This window comes from Seriola dumerili, unplaced genomic scaffold (genome assembly GCF_002260705.1).
Source record: "Seriola dumerili isolate Sdu_G_001 unplaced genomic scaffold, Sdu_1.0 BDQW01000052.1, whole genome shotgun sequence".
NCBI lineage: Eukaryota > Metazoa > Chordata > Actinopteri > Carangiformes > Carangidae > Seriola > Seriola dumerili.
The window spans coordinates 22,865,196-22,883,971 of record NW_019174307.1 but is presented as its reverse complement, the minus strand read 5'-3'; the positions used below and the strand labels follow the sequence as shown (position 1 = coordinate 22,883,971).

Here is an 18,776-nt window from a genome sequence, read left to right as displayed (position 1 = left end):
TGGAGGGAATCCAGGAGGACGACAAAGACCGGTCCGCAGCCCGACCTTTGTACGACACCAGCTATGATGAACAATACAGCTCTGATATCGGCATGCAACATAGACTGAGCTGCTCTATCTGTCCGTCAGTCAACTGGCCGCTTCTTGGGAGAGCTACGGTTTTTGTCTGCAGGGCTATCAATAATTCAAGGGCAGCAGAGTCACGGCCCTCCCTGCAGCACACAGGCCGCACACAGTCTGCTCACCTGGACGCAGACATGGACTTACAGCATGTTGTCATGCAGACTGTAGGTTCACAAAAGAAGCTTTCGGCGCATGACTTTAGGGCGACCGCTTGTCGGAAAATCCAAATTTCAACAGCAGCTACCACTGCTGAGGGCGATGGCTCAAGATTCCTGACAGTTCAGCAAAAACAAGCCAGAAACAAACAGTTTAATTTTTAATATCTTCATATCGGCCACAAGGACATTCACCTCTGATTTGAGCAGCTGTATCTTAAAGTTTAGAGAGCTGAAGTGAAACAGAAAACTTCCAGGTTTTGCTCCAGAAGTAAGACTCAAAATCCCGTTGACATTTAGAACAAATCTAATAACTAAGAATCCAGCCTTGGAACAGAGTTTCTCAACAGTATGTTGTGTCGCTCGCTCCATATCTTCAGATAAAGATGGTAGGTTTTTAGAAAAATGACCCAATTTCATTGTTTATTTGATATTTCAGTTTTTTAGCAGCCGTGAAGCCAATTTGTCCATTTGTCTATGGAGTAGTAAACTAAAGGAACATTTTCCTGAAAGACTGAGTTACAGAACCTGGTGAAAACAGCTTGTTGATTCAGTTCCACTCTCTGTTAAGCTTCTGTTATTCTGTATTTTTCTTTTTGTCAGCGAATTCCATAAAAACACTTAACAATGTTAACCCCGTGACAATCAGCTCCTGCATATAACTTGTTTTGTTTTTACCTCCAACATCTGTCGACTGCAGTTTTTATCTATTGTAAAAAAAAATACTGTTTTTGTTGGGGACTATTTTCAGCTGTGGATTTATACACATTTAGCTCTCTAGTGTGGATTTACGGCGCCATGATGGCATAAGTGGTATCAAATGAAAATAAACCACAGCTGCTGTGTTTGCCATAATGAAGGAACATGAAACCCAGTGGCTCTTTCATGTGTTTTTAATATTTAATGTGGGTTTAATTGAGCTCTATGACACAGAAGAACAAGCCATATCTGACTGATATGTGGCTGTGGAGGCAATACTTTGTTGACAGTAATACAGAGCATCACCAGCCTCGTCCTTTTAGGCACTTTGTCAGCTGTGGAGGCTCGGCTCAAAGTCAGGAGGAGGCCGCCCTGCTTGTGGCTCTGTTGTTTCAAGACATCTTTGACACAAGTAAACAACACTGACAGTAACCGCGTTTTTAATGACAATGTATGTGTACCTTGTGAGTTAAACCGTCCAAAGCTACCAGACAAGACAAATGTTCTCATCTGAAAGCAAATTTAACTTAAGTTTTCCCATGATGACCTGCCGTTTGTGGACGGAGGGTCATCATCGTTTATTTGTCTGAAGAGTGACGGGCAAAACGTCTACCTGCAGAAGAGGTAGTGTCGGATTTTTGATGATGTTGTGACTCCTTTGCGGGGATGATCGCTTTCCATAATAACTTCACGCTAGCGGACTAGCAAGACATCTAGCTAGCTAAACAGACAGTTGGCAATTTGTATGTAAGAGTAATTTGTGGAGTAGTTTATACTCTGACAGAGAAGCGTTATATAAAACTGGATGGTGCATCATGTGATATATTATCCTCCATGCTGGAATCTGTCAATCTCCGTTTGCTCAAAGGTCAGTAATGTCAAATCAGTTTGCGACCGGTTAATGGTGCAAATTCACGTTTCAAAGTTCACTAGCACTGAACTCCTCACCTGCATAAATGTGCCTTAAAATATGGTCAGATCGTCATCACAGTTACAAGAATGAAGAAACACAATCTATTTTAACTAAGAACACAGTTAGTTAGGAGTTATCAAACCTGCAGTCTAGTGAATGACACCAAATGGAGGTTTTGGTTAGAGACAACGGTCCAAAGTGCCTCTGAACATTGCGCAGGTCTGATCAGCAGCTACTGAAAGAGCTTGTTTAAGGTTATTGCTCTCAAAGGAGGTTCGACCATTTTTTAAATCCAAGGGTTCACTTAATTTTTCCACCAGCTCTATGAATGTTTAATTGATTTGTTCGATAAAGACACTAGAAATTATAATTGCTCCATGAATTCAAGTGGCATTCATTTGATTCAAGTCCCAAATTTCACTGTAATAGATACTGGCGTGACTGCGTCCTTAGACAGAGTGGAAGACAGAGGTTCAGGACCACGGACAGCTCAGTCTGCCACACAGTGGTGGAATCAGCACCTTGGACAGAGGCAGAGCGGCTGCACTTAACACTTTAAAATAAGGCAACAAAACAGTTAATAAAGTTTATATAGTATAGTATATATTAGAAAATAATATAGTTAATATAGTCTTTCTGCTTCTGTAGTATTTCTGCTACTACTCTCAGTTACTCACATGCTTGCAGTGTTTCCATACTGTCACTGACTGTTAGGGGGTTAAGTCTGTTTTCTTTCATGTCTCCACGCAGGCCACTCACAATAGACCAGAGTTCACTGTTTATCTCTCGCATAGCTGTGTGTTTGACCAATCCCCATTGGCTGTGGCCATAGCAACCAAGGTTGTAGTAGATACCCTCAGAGATGAGAGGGGTGGAGGAGGTGAACAGCCAGTGTCTGAGGGTCTCAGGGTCATTTAGTTATACGTCTTGTCTAAGTAGGACTGAGGTCTTAAGAATGTGCAGCGTGACTTCATGTTTATGATTAGGTTCCCAGGCTCTTCACACATGTGTGTGGGTGTAGTAATTTGCTATGCTACGCCCCGGCCAAAGGACAGTTCATCTCTTTTTCTCCTTGATGCTTTTCAAGCTTCAAGATATCTGAGTTCTCCCAGACACTTCACTTCAACCTCCAACCTTCACAGACAAAAGCTTCTGCATTTCTCCTTGAAAAAGGAAAATAATTTCAGTTACTATAAAATCTTTATACCAGGATTAATAAGTAACGTGATAAAGTGACAGTGCGAAATGTAGTAACTCAAAAAAAAGTGGATTTAGTGTTGTTACTCTTTAACTGCCGCATGATTCATGATGATTTAATGCTTGAATGACTGCAGGGTGTACGGTACAGAAACACTCTCAAATGTCGCTCACCATTAAGAAATGTGAGTTTGTGTGATTAGTGAGAGGTGAATGGGTGAACCCGTGAGAACAGGTGACGCTCCGCTTTCAGAGAGCTTGATCAAATGCAACGCGTCTCATATTCACTCTTCTATGTAACTGGACTCCAGATAATTTCGTGGCATAAATGAATGTATGAAGTATCTGAAACTAATGAGCCCCCCTCACCCTCAGCAGTGTAACATGCGCACCTTCCACAGGCCTGGGAGGGAAATCAGTCGGGCTTGTTTTGCTGTGCAGGTAAATTCCAGGGAGGAATCTTGAGCACTTTAATAAAAATATATTGAAAACCAGTTGATGATGCTCGAAGCGTGATCGAATCACACGAACCCACAGTGACTCAATCAGTTCTTAGTAACAGGAATTCATGATACGTCCTGCATTAATTCATGCATTAAATCATTATGCAGTGCGTGTGTTTTGTACCTTTATTATAAAGTGTTACAGACACAGAGAGGCAGGCAGCTGCTTCAACTCCGCCGTGATAGAAAAACCACAATTTTCCAGTGGTTAAACTGATATGAATTGAATTGTATTCACCTTTCACTGCATTCGTATAGTGGTGATTTAGGTTTATTATAGTGGTGCAGTATCATCAGTAATGCTCCTCACATTCCCTCATGCATTGACCACACAAAGAAAAACCCTTTGTACCGTTATTGTTTTTTATATTTAGGTCCACGTGCCCGCAGCACAGTCAGGTCCACGTTTCCTCGGGGCGGCAGAGGTTAAGTTGAGCTAATGACAAAGTAATTAGGAAACTACTCAGGTGTTAAATCCGCTAATGTTGTTAGTTTAGCTGCTTGACTGGGACTCTGCTCACAGCTCAATTGTCACTTCTGCTTATTTATGTTGGCAGGCCGGTCTCACTGTCTGAGAGCACACACACACACACACACACACACACACACACACATACACACATACAGAAGGTCAAAGCCTTTTGCCTGAAATGTGTGATGCTGCAGATCAATGAACGGATGCATCCTTATTGTATTATTCATATTCCCTCGCTCACTGTCTCTCTTCTTCTGGTTCTGCAGCCTGTGACTCAGCTGGGCTTCACCACCCGACTCGTCTACTCCCAAACACTGTCTCTCAGTAATTTATTCTTCTTCTTTCACTTCCTACTTTCTACCCTTTCTTCCTATTTTTCCTTCCTCTGTCGATTTCTCTCAGAAGAAATTGAAATACAAACATGCCAGAGACGTGTTTTGGTGTAATGCAGTAAATATTCATTTCATATATTCATTGTTCATATACATCAATAAATAAAACTATGAAGCTATAAAACTTCACAGACTCAGCAGTTATACTTTATACTATACACACATACTGTAGTTGTACCTAATTTACACAGAGCAGGTCTGGAACATACAGTGACTCACTGTGGCACATTTTCTATACAATTAAGAATCTGTTTTTCCTGGAAACTCTGATGGACATCGACGTCTGTTTATTAACTATTTCTAACTTACTTACTACATATTTTCCTACTTTTTTTTCTTCTCTAAAAACTTAGAGAAATATAATGAGTAGGTACTTCAACATAGCAACTGACACTTTCTCCATTTCCCTTATAATTAGTACCAAGTTGCATCAGCCTTTCTTTCCAAGTGTCTCAGTAATTATCATCTAAATAGCAGATAATTAGTAGGAAATTAAGAGGAAAGTTTCCAAGAAATTAGCTGGAACAAAAACAAATTAAAGGGAATATTATAGAAAAATGTTTATTTACATTATTTGTTATGTAAAGGAAATTAACATTGTTAAATACATCGTTATCAGATTTTTTACTTTTTTGAAAATGGAAATATTCAGCTGTGGCGTCAGGAGCAGTTCTGTTCTGATCATGTGTCAGTGCAGTTAAATAAAGGGATTTTTCTGAATTAATTTCCTGCTCTTTCTCTCAGGTTGGCTCCACGAGCTGGCTAAACGCCTGGGGACCCCGTACTTCCTGCCCCCCCTGGCCACGCTGGTCCCCTCCACAGTCAGCAGCCTTCCCGCCAACAGCAGCAGCAGCAGCAGCAGCAGCAGCCAGTGGAACGTGTCGGGGTCAGAGGTCGGGGGGCAGGGCTCCTGGAATTCCAGCCAGTACTATGGAAACATATCAGGGGGCGAGGCCGTGTCGGGGACGGGCACCGGCGGCCCGTCCATGCGTAGCAGCTACGTGACGTCGCTCTACTTCGCTCTGAGCAGTCTGACCAGCGTGGGGTTTGGAAACGTGTCGGCCAACACGGACTCGGAGAAGATCTTCTCCATCTGCACCATGCTCATAGGAGGTGAGAGAGTGTGTGTGTGACGTCTCACTCTGCTCATTATCTGGTGTCTGAAAAACATCGACAAGCAACTGAGCACTTTTCATTTGTCCATTTTCCCCCCCGTTTACCATCTCATTATTCTCTCCCTGTCGACTGAGAAGCTTTGTTTATTTGTTGTCAGGATATATTTAAAACTACTGACCAGGTTTCACTGGAAGTTGGTGTAAAGTTTAGTCATGAGTCAATAAACACGTCATTAGTTTCTGGTGCACGCGGGAATTTTTAAAAAATATTTCTCATATGTTCAAGACAGGAGATGATTTAATCCTTTCAACCTTTTTCTCATGAACTATTGGAAAGATCGTCCATCGCTTTGTACGTTTGTGTCCAGATGTTATCCAGATGCCGATTCAAACATCTATAATAGAATATCTTCTACTTTAGAAAGGAAAACAAACATAATGTGCAGCTTTGCTCTATTTGCTCAGATTTTGTGCGGAGAGTGAAACACATTGTTGGTTTTGGTCTTTTCGTGGGATTTGTTCGCAATAAGAAAAAGCTTCTCATCCTTTGCATTTAATTAAATCTGGGTTTTGGAGTGGGTGTTTTTTTGTGTGTGTGTGTTGCGTTGGTTTTTAATAACCTTGCACCCTCAGTGATTTGTGTACAGTATCAAAGGAGAAAGCTGAGCGAGAGAGAGAGAGAGAGAGAGAGCTTCATTAATCTCTCTGAAACGTATCCTCACACTGAGTTCAGAGCTCTCTGGCGGCGAGCTGCCCCTCAGCTGCGACTGGAAGATATTAGACGTTTTTACACCAGGGTTTTTTCCAGAATGTGAGGCGGGTCGCCGTGCCTGAAGGAGCAGTCATCCTGAAATAATGTCATTAGTCTGGGTGTCAGTGGACTGTGTAAGTGTCCTGCGGTCTGAACGCTGGTTCAGCAGCTTTTCTACTCGGACATTTATAGGGGCAGAAGAAGGAAACTGCTCTGCGACGTAGTCAGGAAAGTACATTAAAAACACAGTTCCAGTCCTCACTGTTCACATTCAAAGCAAACCAGTGAGAAACCAGTAAGTCCACACCGAGAACCAGCCCTCATACTGGGACTGGAGCTTTAGAAAAGTCTTTTTTTTTTTCACTAGAAATAAAGGATTTTTCCAACACTGGGATTATATTTTTTCACTGGTTTGTTTCTGCCATTTCTGTGAAAGCAGTAATCCACTTGAGGCGATGCTTTACAGCGGTTATAGAGCAGCTCAGTCATTTCCAGCCCTTTGCTTTCTAACTTGTTGAAGCGCATGAAGACCTCCCATAACGCTTCCTGCTGTGCAGAGGCATTATGGGATTTTCACGAGGGCCATCCTCGATTAAAGCCAATCAAATCGCTCTGTAATTAACTCTGATTCATATAAAAACACACACAGCAGAGTTAAAGAAACCCTCCTCCTGTCCTCCAGCGCTGATGCACGCCGTGGTGTTTGGTAATGTGACGGCCATCATCCAGAGGATGTACTCGCGCCGCTCGCTCTACCACACCCGCACCAAGGACCTGAAGGACTTCATCAGGGTCCATCGGCTGCCCAAGGCCTTGGAGCAGCGCATGCTGGAGTGTTTCCAGACCACCTGGTCAGTCAACAACGGGATAGACGTCAGCGAGGTGAGGACACACACTCCGAACCTGTTCTTCAAATTAAAACCGTAGCGACGCATCGACATTAAAGGGTCTCAACCTCTAACAGTCTTCAGTCCTGCAGAGGTTCCGTCTCATTTGCTCAGATTTTTAAAGATCTACATCTGAGATTTCTGCTCCGACGCAGTGGAGGGGAATTCATGGTCGTTCTCAACACACTGATAAATGACATTTGAAAAATGCAGCAGCAGCAGGAGACAGTCCCGATCACTCAGGAGAACAGCAGAGACTAGTTCCCAGTAAAAACACTATCTTGGTGATGATGATCTCGACAGCCGTGCTGGTGTCACCGCTCTCTCTGTTTCTCTTTTGTCCCAAATGAATCGCATTAACGGGCCATTAATTATGTCTTGCTCCAGCAATTAATGCAATATAACACACTAGTTAGTAAAGTCATTAGTTACACAGATGAAATTTAATAAAACAGCCAGAGGTAATTTCATTGTTTGAATAAGGTAGAAATAAAAGTACTGAGCGGCTCCAAAATAAATGTAGCTGCAGTGGAAGAAAAACATTTCATTAAATAATGAATTAAACTCTAAGTCTTGTTGTAAATACTGGAGACCTACAGGCTCCCCAAACAAAACAAGAGAAGTTCAGGAAATAAACCGTTCGTTCTTCTTGTGTAATTAAAATAATCAAAATAATATTTCTCATTAAACACGGAAGTTCAGCCATGTTTGATCCACCTTTATTTACTGTGTATGTTATTACATGACTTTATCTTGTGAGAGTTTTTCCTCCTTGGATGAAAATGGGAAACTTTCATTAAGAAAGTTTCTTTTTTTTTTTCTTTTGATTTTTCACACTTGATATAACACATAAAATAACACTGGAGTTATTTTTCATACAACTCTTTAAATTACGCTTTCATTTAGTCGGTGTTGTGTCTTGTGTCCATTTTTTCCCAGTTCTTTTTTAAATGATTCTCTGACTCTCAAAAAATAAAGTCAACAATTTCCATGATGAAAATGTCATGGACGATTTCCAGCCACTGTTCCTGATTTGAAGCGTTTACAGAGATGAACAGATCCCTGGCTGTCGTTCGGATCCTCTATTTTATATTTTATTTTCTCCTTCACTCAGCAATAACATGTTGTTAATCCTGTATTATATATAACACCGTAGGTATAAGGTATGTGGACTGTAAACTAATGTGTGCAAGAAGAAAACAGTAAGAACAAGTTTAGCTCGTCTGTTCTGTAACTGTAGGTGCACAGTGTCTAAAATACTTCTTCCACTGCACCTACATTAAATACCAGGAGGAAACGTTAAGTATATGATGCATTGCCCTGTAAATTGAGGGCTGTGTTATAAAGTTTATTTATTATCCCGTTTATTCTTATCTCACCTGTAACGTGTCTGACCTCTGACCTCTGACCTCTCAGCTCCTGAAGGACTTCCCGGATGAGCTGCGGGCCGACATCGCCATGCACCTGAACAAGGAGCTGCTCCAGCTGCCGCTGTTCGAGTCGGCCAGCAGGGGGTGCCTGCGCTCGCTCTCCCTCATCATCAAGACCTCCTTCTGCGCTCCGGGCGAGTTCCTCATCCGGCAGGGGGACGCCCTGCAGGCCATCTACTTCGTCTGCTCGGGGTCCATGGAGGTCCTGAAAGACAACACGGTGCTGGCCATCCTGGGTGAGTCAGAGCAAGAGGAGGTCACGTGTCATTCACATGTCGCGGATCCTCAAAAGGGAAATGTTTTGACTCATGCTCTTCTGTTGATGTTCCAGTTATTTTCCTGTTTGAGACATCTCTTTCTCCGTCTAGCTTCAAATTAATGAGGAAACGGGATCAAGAAACTGTCAATGAAAAGGCTTTATCTGAAACTCTGCAGTGTGAGGTTTGATTTGTTTGACTCTCAGATTGTAAAACGACACACTGGTTCCTCTAATTAGACTAAAAAGCAACGAGGGTGGTTTGTTATTTGAGGGAAATTATGCGTAAATTTGTGATAGAGAAGTGGATGAAAACAGCTCTGATCTGACAATTACCTGTCAAAGTGAGGCTTAATGAGAGGATGTGAGATGATCATGATCGGCGGGACACGGCGTCGCATCGTTAATGAAGGTGAGAGTCGTTAATTTGACGAAAGCTCTGATAAGATTCAGGAGAATGTGTCTGTTTGATATTAAATGCTGCTGATGAAGTGAGGACTCTGAAGAAAGAGAGAGATCACGTCTCAGTTCACTGATTACAGTTCAGATAATCTCACTTTTCTGTGTTTAGTTTCATCCAATCAGACCTGCAGAGCAACTGGAACTGGGTTTGAGTGGAAATTAGGTTGATGAGGAGGAGGAAGGAGGAGGAGGAAGAAGGAGGAGGAGGAGGAGGAGGAGGAGGATGGAGGAAGGAGAGAGGAGGAAGGAGGAGGAGGAGGAGGAGGAAGGAGGAGGAGGAAGGAGGAGGAGGAGGAGGAAGGACAGAGAGGCAGATGAGTGTATATCGTTCAAACAACGAGGAAGGCAGGGCTGAAAAAGAGCTGATAAAGAGCCTGTTGTTTGTGCTCGGCTGCTTTAAAGAGTTATCACCATGCTCGACACACACACACACACACACACACACACACACACACACACACACACACACACACAACCACACACAGAGTCGAGGCTTCCCACTGTGTTGATCCTGCGAACCACACACAGTAATCCTTCACTGCAGTGTGAACAGAGATGTGGGACGTCTTGTTATCAGACCTCACATATGGCCGAGTACAGACACTGAGAGATGAATGAATGAGTGAGTGAATGAATGAATTAAGGAATGAATTAGGATGTTTGTGTTTGTGTAAATGAATCAATAAATACAACATGAATGGGACATTTCATTATCGTTCATTGTGTCATGTTTCAGTCTTTGTAAACATTAAACTTCCTCCAGACGTGTTTTCAACTCATATTCAGTGAAAATTCACTATTTTCACTTCCTGTCTCCTCAGTGGGCGTGGTCATGATTGCTTGTTCATGTCAAAACAAAACAACAATACAATGATTTTGACGCTTGTTTTTATCCGGATCGGCCCTATGACCCCGCCCACCACCACCTGCTCTCTCCAGGTGGACAGGTGAGAGAGCAGAGAGCATCACGATGGTGAGAGGAGGAACCATCAGAGACGCTCAGCCACATGTTTGAGCCTCAGTCAGACCCAGACTCAGAGGAGTCTGTTGTATCAGAGCGGTTAGCGCTGTTAGCATCATTTACTTGTTTATGTTGTTTGTTAGCTTGTAACTGGCAGTGGCTGACACAGTGTTAGCGGTTGTGCTAATGCTAACTCTCGCTCTCTCTCTGTACTGACAAGGTTTCAGGTTTATTTAGCCCCGCCCCCCCCATCCCAACAGAGTGACCGGATTGGTTCCTGAGGTTTGTGTTCTGTTTTCATGAGACTGTCGTTGGTTCACTGCAGTTTTCATATGTCTTGTATTATTATAAAAGAAAACATCACACGGATGTTGACAAGGTTAAACACTTGATTTTCATCGGATGTTGTCTTTAAAAAATTCAACCAAAACTTTTCTTGGTAATTATTAGTCCGTCATTCATTTTAAATATTCAATAAAAACAAGCTGTTCCTGTCTCTACCAGAGGTGGACAACAATCCCTAATGAGCAGCTCCAAACTTTGGTTAGGATATTCCTGCCTGGGGGAGAGACCTGTGTCCTAATGATCACAGCCGAGGCGACGCTGGCAGCAGCAGCAGCTACTGAGAATGAGTTTTGATTTGAGCATGAAAAAACATTAGTGCGCTGTATGGAGCCAAAAACCTGGAGAGAGAGAGAGAGAGAGAGAGAGGGAACATAACTGGTATCTTTTGCTCTGTACTGTGTGTGTGTGTGTGTGTGTGTGCGCGTGCGTGCGTGCGTGCGTGCGCGTGTGATCATATGTCCACACTGGCGTCGCTCTCCGGGGATGTGAGGGCGGAGCTGTGTTCCAGCGAAGGCTAATATTAAACAGGACTGATTTGCAGACAGTGTGTGGGAGGACGAAGCAGAGAGTCATGCTCTACACGGCCGCCTGCACCTCAGCCACAAATATCCCAGCTGCCACCGTCACGTTACATGTCATGTCTATACCTTCACTTCATGTTCATCAACTAAAGAGGCGCCGGGGTCGTTTTTCTCTCCTTTTATTCTTTTCTGGTCTGTTTGGTGTGGCGGCTTCACCTGTAGACTCCTACCTCATCTCAGTTCATTGATGGAGGCCCTTTAAAGCACATGAGTTTCATTTCACCCATTCATGATAACATAGATCTCTTCTGTGTACCTCACTAACGTACTGTTAGATGTTCCCCTGTGTTGAGGCTTAGTTTGGTTTCTCTTCGAGACTGATGCATGAAACTTACGAGCCTGCAGATGAAAGAGATGCGGCTCAGATTGACGAGGAGCGTCTCTCATCACTGTCAGAAACACGTATCTAAAAATCAGAAAAGTTAAAGCTGAATGTGCCTTAGGAACAAGGGCCAAAGATTCACGAGGAGTTTAAACATCTGAAGAGTTTCAGGCTCATAAACAAGCTGCGATACTCTGGTGCGATCGCAGCTGATCTGCCGTCTCAATAATCACAGCATGACTTCAATCAATCAAAAACAAAACACACACTTTACAGTAATTTTCCTGAGCAACCAATTAACAGTGACACTTTACAATGAAATAAAACAACAACCAGAAAGTGACTCGTTTGAGAAGCTGCAACTAGAAACTGAGCTGCAGTAACGTCCCACGACCGTCAAGAGTCAGTAAACCTACAGGCCGCTGCTTATTCTGTGTCTCCGTCATCGGCGTTTGCTGTGTAAGAGTTCGGAGAGTTGATGCGACACTTCCTCTCTGGTGACATCAGAGGAAGAGATTCGCTTTGTGACATAGTTATTTGTAGATACACGCAACAATTTAAGATTATAAAAAAAAAAGAAAATCAGATTGGAAAGTGTGTGGTCAGACAAGTTGTTGTACCTGTGACAACAGCTTAGAATCATTTCTGTAGTCAGCCGTCTCGCACGCTGAAATCTCATTTCCTCTGGTTGTGCTTCAGAGCCTTCACTACACTAATCCAGCAAACAGAGCGCACGTCTCCGAGATGTGCCTGTGTGAATGGGTAATACACACAGTGATGGACAGAGAGGGGGGGGGGGTTCACGTTTGTGACAAGGACAGATTCACATGTCTCAAAAGTCAGTTCCTTGAAAGGTCAAGATGTATTGTATTAATGGTTTGTACCTGTGCACATGTATTTCTATGTGTGTGTGTGTGTGTGTCTGTGTGTCTGTGTGTGTGTGTGTGTGTGTGTGTGTCTGTGTGTGTGTGTGTGTGTGAGTTGAAGTGGATTTATCTTCAAATGCCAAGCCCCCGGCCCATATTTGATCTTGATGGTGACACACACACACACACACACACACACACACACACACACACACACAAACACACACATCAATAGACAAAGTGTGGTGCTGTGCTGGTGTTAATAATTAATAGATTTTACATTATTAAAGCAGCTTGATTATTAATGCTGAAGTGTGGTTGGAGCAGAGCCATGCACAGTCCAGGAAGCTCTCCGTCACGGTGCAGCCCGTCATGGCCGTCACCAAGAACCTGCTTCTACAGGACGTACAGGTTCATCTGCAACTGACCCGACACAAACACACCTCCGAGTGTTCAGGTGCGACCAGTAGATCAGACATATCCAGCCCCATGTTACACACTGTGTAATGTTTACACACTCTTTACACTACCAGCAATATCATCTCGAACCAGTGGAGTCCATGTTTATCAGAGCTGAACTCCTCCCCCACAGAGACGTCATCCATCAGAAGATTTATTTGTGCTTTTAAGAACCAAAAACCATCTCAGTGTAGTTTTACATCTCCTCTCTCAGGCTTCTCTCTGGAGCTCTAGTAACAACAGGTCAGTGAGCCAATCAGAAGAGAGGAGGCTCTGAGCCTCTCTTCTGATTGGCTCACTGTTTTCTGAGCGATCCAATAAAAATATAGCAGATTTCAGGTAAAAACACTCAGAGAAACCAAATCCTGCAAGGTTTGGATGGTGGGTCCAGGTGGGCGGGGCTTGGGGCATGGCTTAGATCAGTGACTTCTTTGTTGTGACATCACAAAGTTACAGAAGTCCTGACATTTTAAAATGGCGTTTTACGATCTCTGTCCAGACCACCGTTTTAGCTCCACATCAGAGCCTTTGATTAGTTTCAGAAAATACTCTGAACGATGAACAGCAAAGACAGTTGTAGCGTTAGAATGCAGAATTAAACCAAACAACAAGGTCAGTAACGCTTTTATTTCATTATCCAATGTCGCTTTCACCCCTGGTAGTCGAGGCTGATGAGACCCAATCAGGGAGCGGCTGTGGGTGTCTACGCCCTCGTTTCCAAAGGTCTGAATACAGGCTGTGTGCATTTCTCTGTGGACTGAGGCTTTGATACTTTCACAGTATTAATATAGAAGCTAGAGCTGATCTATAATCACACTACACATGGACAGAGACCTTTACACTGGGTGGGACCTTTAACTGGCTGCAGCGTGTGCACTGGATGTGTGAAAAAAAGGTGTGTAATTGCTCCATAAAACATCTGGATCTATGCATGACAGGCGTGATGTGGTGCAGACACCTGTTGGGCCAATCGACACCCAAGACTAATGTCATTAAAACAGGAACGGTGATTTAACGCTTACATCAGCTCGCAAATTTCATCGACCTAAATTGACCTTTACCTCGACCGTCACACTGAATCAGTGTAATGTATGGAGGAGTGTATTATTTAGAATTGGATTAATGGTGTGTGACTAAAGTAAAAGATTGACATTTTATTTCATAACACCCCCTGTTAGGCCAATCTGCATAATCTGTTTGCATGTTGGTGTGTGTTTGTGAAGGGAAGGCCTGTTAGTGTAACACAGCTGAAGATCATCCCACTCACCTATGTGTCTTTTTTCCAAAATAAGAGAATAAATACATGAAATATTTGGTGAAGTTTTGCATTTTATAAGCAGCAGAATCACCGACATTGATAAAACGAGCTTCTTTCATAAGCTTTTGTTCCCTGACGTCGTCTTTCTCACCTTTACTGAGACCCGCGCTGAAGACGAGACGGATACACACTCCTAAATGTCACTTTCAAGTATTCATCTCCTGCTCAGTTTAACATTTCACTGTGATTATAAGAAGAAAAAAGAAAAAGCTTTTCCCTTACGCTGCCGTCACTCTCAGCTCCAGTGCCTCCCATCATCTCTGTGACCAGGATAATTCGAGCTGAACTGCGGTGGTGGTGATGGGGAAAGAAAATGGAGGAGCGGAAATGCCTCTGATGTAAAAAAGACAGGGAGACAGACGGAGCATGTGAAGAGCCAAATGAAGTAGAAGCACAGATGGGGGTGTGTGTGTGTGTGTGTGTGTGTGTGTGGGGGGGGGGGGGGGGGGGGGGGGGGGGGGGTGAGGACATGAGGTTGCAGGAGGCTGTTGTAAGTGCAGCAGGATGTGGAGGTGGTTGGAGGTTCAGGGGAGGGGTAGAGGGCCGTGTCCAATGGCTGCTGTTGCTCTTGTAGAAATGCTCCGAGCCTTTCCTCACCCTGCCTCTCCCCTCCCCTCTCTCTTTCTCACCCCGCCCATCCATTTCCCCTCAATCAACCTGCGCCAGTCTGCGGCCACCCCCACACCGTGTCCCTCTCCAGTTCCCTTCATCTTCACATCCTCCCTCTTCTCACTCTTCCTCACTCTCCAGTCACCCCCCCTCCTCCCCCCCAGCCTCCCTCCATCTTGCCTCTATTCCCTCTCTGCTCCTCTGTGCCTCCCTTTCCCTCCCCCCCTCCACTCTGTTCCCGGCTGTGTGGCTGTTCAGCCCTGAAGCTCTTTGTTTGACTTTTTCCCTTTTTTCTCTCCTCCTAATACTGCACAGGGCTTTGTCTGTCAAGAGCCTCACAAATTAATGTTGCACCACATACATTTTCTTTTTCTTCTTGGCATCACACACAGTAATAATCTTTCTGAAAATGATGAACGGTATGTTTCCACACTGTTGAACTGAGCCTGAACCTGAGCAGCAGCAATCTTGAGTACCGCCTTTACTTGTACTGTGAAATGCCGACAGACAGCGTCAGGATTCGCTGACAAGACTCCTCGTCAGGGATTTTTAAAACTAATCCACTCAGATGAGATTACCTCAAAACAATTAGTGGATGGTGGCCATGTTTTGTTCTGAAAAATAATCGTCTGCACTGATCCCGCTCACTGTGAGGATACACCAGAAAAGGAAACTGGAAATGGTTGCACCACAAGTCGCTTTCAGTTAGATGGTGCTTCTGAAAGGTTGTGGACTCACAGAGACTAATTCAAAGAAAGCAGCAGATATCTCACAGCCATGTCAACAAACTGTTGACAGAATAGCTAAAAATGCGTCATCACTGACATTAAAATCAGAATGAAATCCAATAACAACACTTATACAATCAATTAAGCTCATTTTATAGAAGATATACAATGCTTTCATTCCACCTCGCCGTTCTGTATAGTGCATCATTGTTCCACCTTTAAAGCTCCTCCAGTGTAAAGGTCTGTGTCCATGTGTAGTGTGATTATAGATCAGCTCTAGCTTCTATATTAATACTGTGAAAGTATCAAAGCCTCAGTCCACAGAGAAATGCACCCAGCCTGTATTCAGAAACTGAGCCTTAAAACCAGCCGTCAGGACTTCTGGAACTTTGTGATGTCACAACAAAGCAGTCACCAAGCCCCGCCCACCTGGACCCACCATCCAAACCTTGCAGGATTTGGTTTCTCTGAGTGTTTTTACCTGAAATCTGCTATATTTTTATTGGATCAGTCAGAAAACAGTCAGCCAATCAGAAGAGAGGCTCAGAGCCTCCTCTCTTCTGATTGGTTCACCGACCTGTTGTTACTAGAGCTCCAGAGAGAAGCCTGAGAGAGGAGATGTAAAACTACACTGAGATGGTTTTAAATATATCTTCTTATGGATCAACACTTTGAGCTTTCAGCTTTACGCTGTTAGTGGAGTTCGTCACAGAGCTGGATTGACGTATGTGCAGGGCCAACATGGCGGGAAAGGACGTCGACGCTGTTCTGTTGAATATCACGCCTCTGATTCATGAAAGCTAGCATGCTATGCTATCTAAAAATCACACACCTGCTTGGTTTGGTCCAATATGGTGGGATCTCTGTTTAAAAGAGGCTCTTTGAAGCACTTTATTTTTCTGAAACCAACTACTGCAGATCAGCCACATGCAACCAGCAACAAGCATCACTTTGACATTGAGAAAGTTTGTGTTAGCGCTGCTCAGTGCTGCTTTGTGCAGGTAGTGTATCTCTTTGTAAACGAAGACGAACTTTTATACTGGGGAGCAATGAGTTCCCAGGTCCATTAAACATACAGTCCAACACACTCTCCCACCCCTGCTGTTGAATTGACTTAGCAGGTCCATTCCTTTCATCTCTTGTCTTTAATGATCTGCAGCTCAGACAGTCTGTGTTTAATTGATTTAACCGGCTTCACTTGCTGATCCCTTTCTCTCAGGTGGAGACGGCTGCTGGAAACACACTCATTCAAAATCACTGCTTTTTGAGAAATAAACGTGTCTCTCTGTCGGTGCTCCTCCCCAGGCAAAGGAGACCTGATTGGCTCGGACTACCTGACGAAGGAGCAGGTGATCAAGACCAACGCCAACGTCAAGGCCCTGACCTACTGCGACCTGCAGTACATCAGCCTGAAGGGCCTGCGCGAGGTCCTCCGGCTCTACCCCGAGTACGCCCAGAAGTTCATCAGCGAGATCCAACACGACCTCACGTACAACCTGCGGGAGGGCCACGGGGCCGATGTGAGTTTGTGTGTGTTCCCTCAAATTACCCCTTCAGGGAGCTGAGATGAATTCATCACAGGTTAAACTGCCCCCTTGTGGGCGTCAGACAGAAACAACATAACAGCCCTGACTTCATCCAAAACTGAGGATGAGGAACGGGTTTTGCAGGTGGCATGAAGACTGTGGTGAAGACTGTGTATTTATAAATGCACACAGACAAAGTGTACGCCATGAAACCCAGCAGATCAGTCGCACCGCAGCCCTGGAAGTGCAAACTGAAAATGAAATTTTGTAAGGCGATAACGTGTAGCCTGAGGAGACGCTCACCTGAGGAGGACGTCTCGTGGATAAAAGCTGAGCGTGACCTCGCCACCACTGCTTGAAATGCACACACACGCACACACACACACACATCTGTGCACACATCACAATTTGACAAGTCGAGCCTTGAAGGGCTTTTTCTCAACCCCTGCCATCAAATACACAAACACAAAGCCCTGCACCTCTGGCTGGTGCAGCAGCAGCAGAGGGAGCAAAACACAGGGACAAGAATAACTCAGTGCTGCTGTTTGAAGCTGTCCTACTGCTAAAAATAGAGCAAGGGGGGAAGCACGGGCTCTCCCTGACTGGCTGTGTCCCCTGCAGCTGTTGCTAAGATTGGATCCTGCTCGATATAAATAGCCCAGCCAGTCGAGGAGAACAGGGAGGAGGAGGAGGAGGAGGAGAGAAGAAGGGGAGGGGGGGGGGGGGGCTCTATCTCATTTTCTTTTCTACTCTTCCTCATATAGGCTACCTCCTTTCCCACTGCAGTGCCATTTGTTTCTCTGGGGTTCAGCACGCTTACTGCAGAGTGAGAGCGAGGTGCAAATGTGTGCTCATGTCAGTGTGTGTGTGTGTGTGTGTGTGTGTGTGTGTGTGTGTGTGTGTGTGTCCAGATGCGCAGGCTGCAGCCCATACCTTGGGTCTGGGTTTCAGATGGCCATCCTGCTTATGCATGTAAAATCCCTCTGGTAGCAGCAGCAGGACACACGGCAGAGTGTGTTTGAATATGTATGTGAGAGGAAACTGCTGCGACATAGAAAAATTCAGCACCTGTCTGCTCACTAGACAAATACGTCAAGAGGCAATCTCAGAGGATGAAGGGTGAATGGTAATGTTCATGGCAACAAAGAGGAGACGTGTCGGCATGTGGAGACTTAAACTGAACGGCAGGAGAGGATGATATGGAAGGAGGAAGGGAAGATGGGAAAGTGATGGTTGTATTTCCAGTGTGCGTCCCTGCTGAGTTACAGGCTCTCGTGACCCCGGGGCCTTGGGCAAAACAACGCAGTGTGCACGAGTAACCAGTCGAGTGGGGAGATCACAGGATGTTCTGCACCCTCGTGTTCTCTGCACCAGAAACATGACGAGGACGAACAATCTATCTCCACAAACATGCGGAGACAAACTCACACACACACATGCTCTGCTCACACTGCCGCGCCAATGATCACACACACACACACACACACACACACACACACACACACACACACACACACACACACACACACACACAAACTTCAGTACACCCACACACTCACACACGCACAGACGAGCGCACGGCGGCACGCGGCAAGTGCACACTTATCACGCCCCCACATCGCAGAGCATTCCTTGGTTTCCTCCGGAGCTGGGAGCTAAGATTAGAACAAGAGGGCTAAAAATACATAACGGTGGCAAGGGGG

General features: G+C 44.5%; 1 protein-coding gene across 1 annotated transcript in view; it reads left to right on the top strand.

The window, feature by feature from the left end:
* LOC111218266 (potassium voltage-gated channel subfamily H member 8-like) overlaps positions 1-18,776 on the top strand; it is a 150,733-nt gene that overhangs the window by 95,822 nt on the left and 36,135 nt on the right. Inside the window, exons 8-11 of the mRNA XM_022740482.1 lie at positions 5,202-5,570; positions 7,006-7,205; positions 8,627-8,876; positions 16,853-17,067. Of these exons, the coding sequence (XP_022596203.1) occupies positions 5,202-5,570; positions 7,006-7,205; positions 8,627-8,876; positions 16,853-17,067 (1,034 nt within the window). The remainder of the gene's footprint in view (positions 1-5,201; positions 5,571-7,005; positions 7,206-8,626; positions 8,877-16,852; positions 17,068-18,776) is intronic.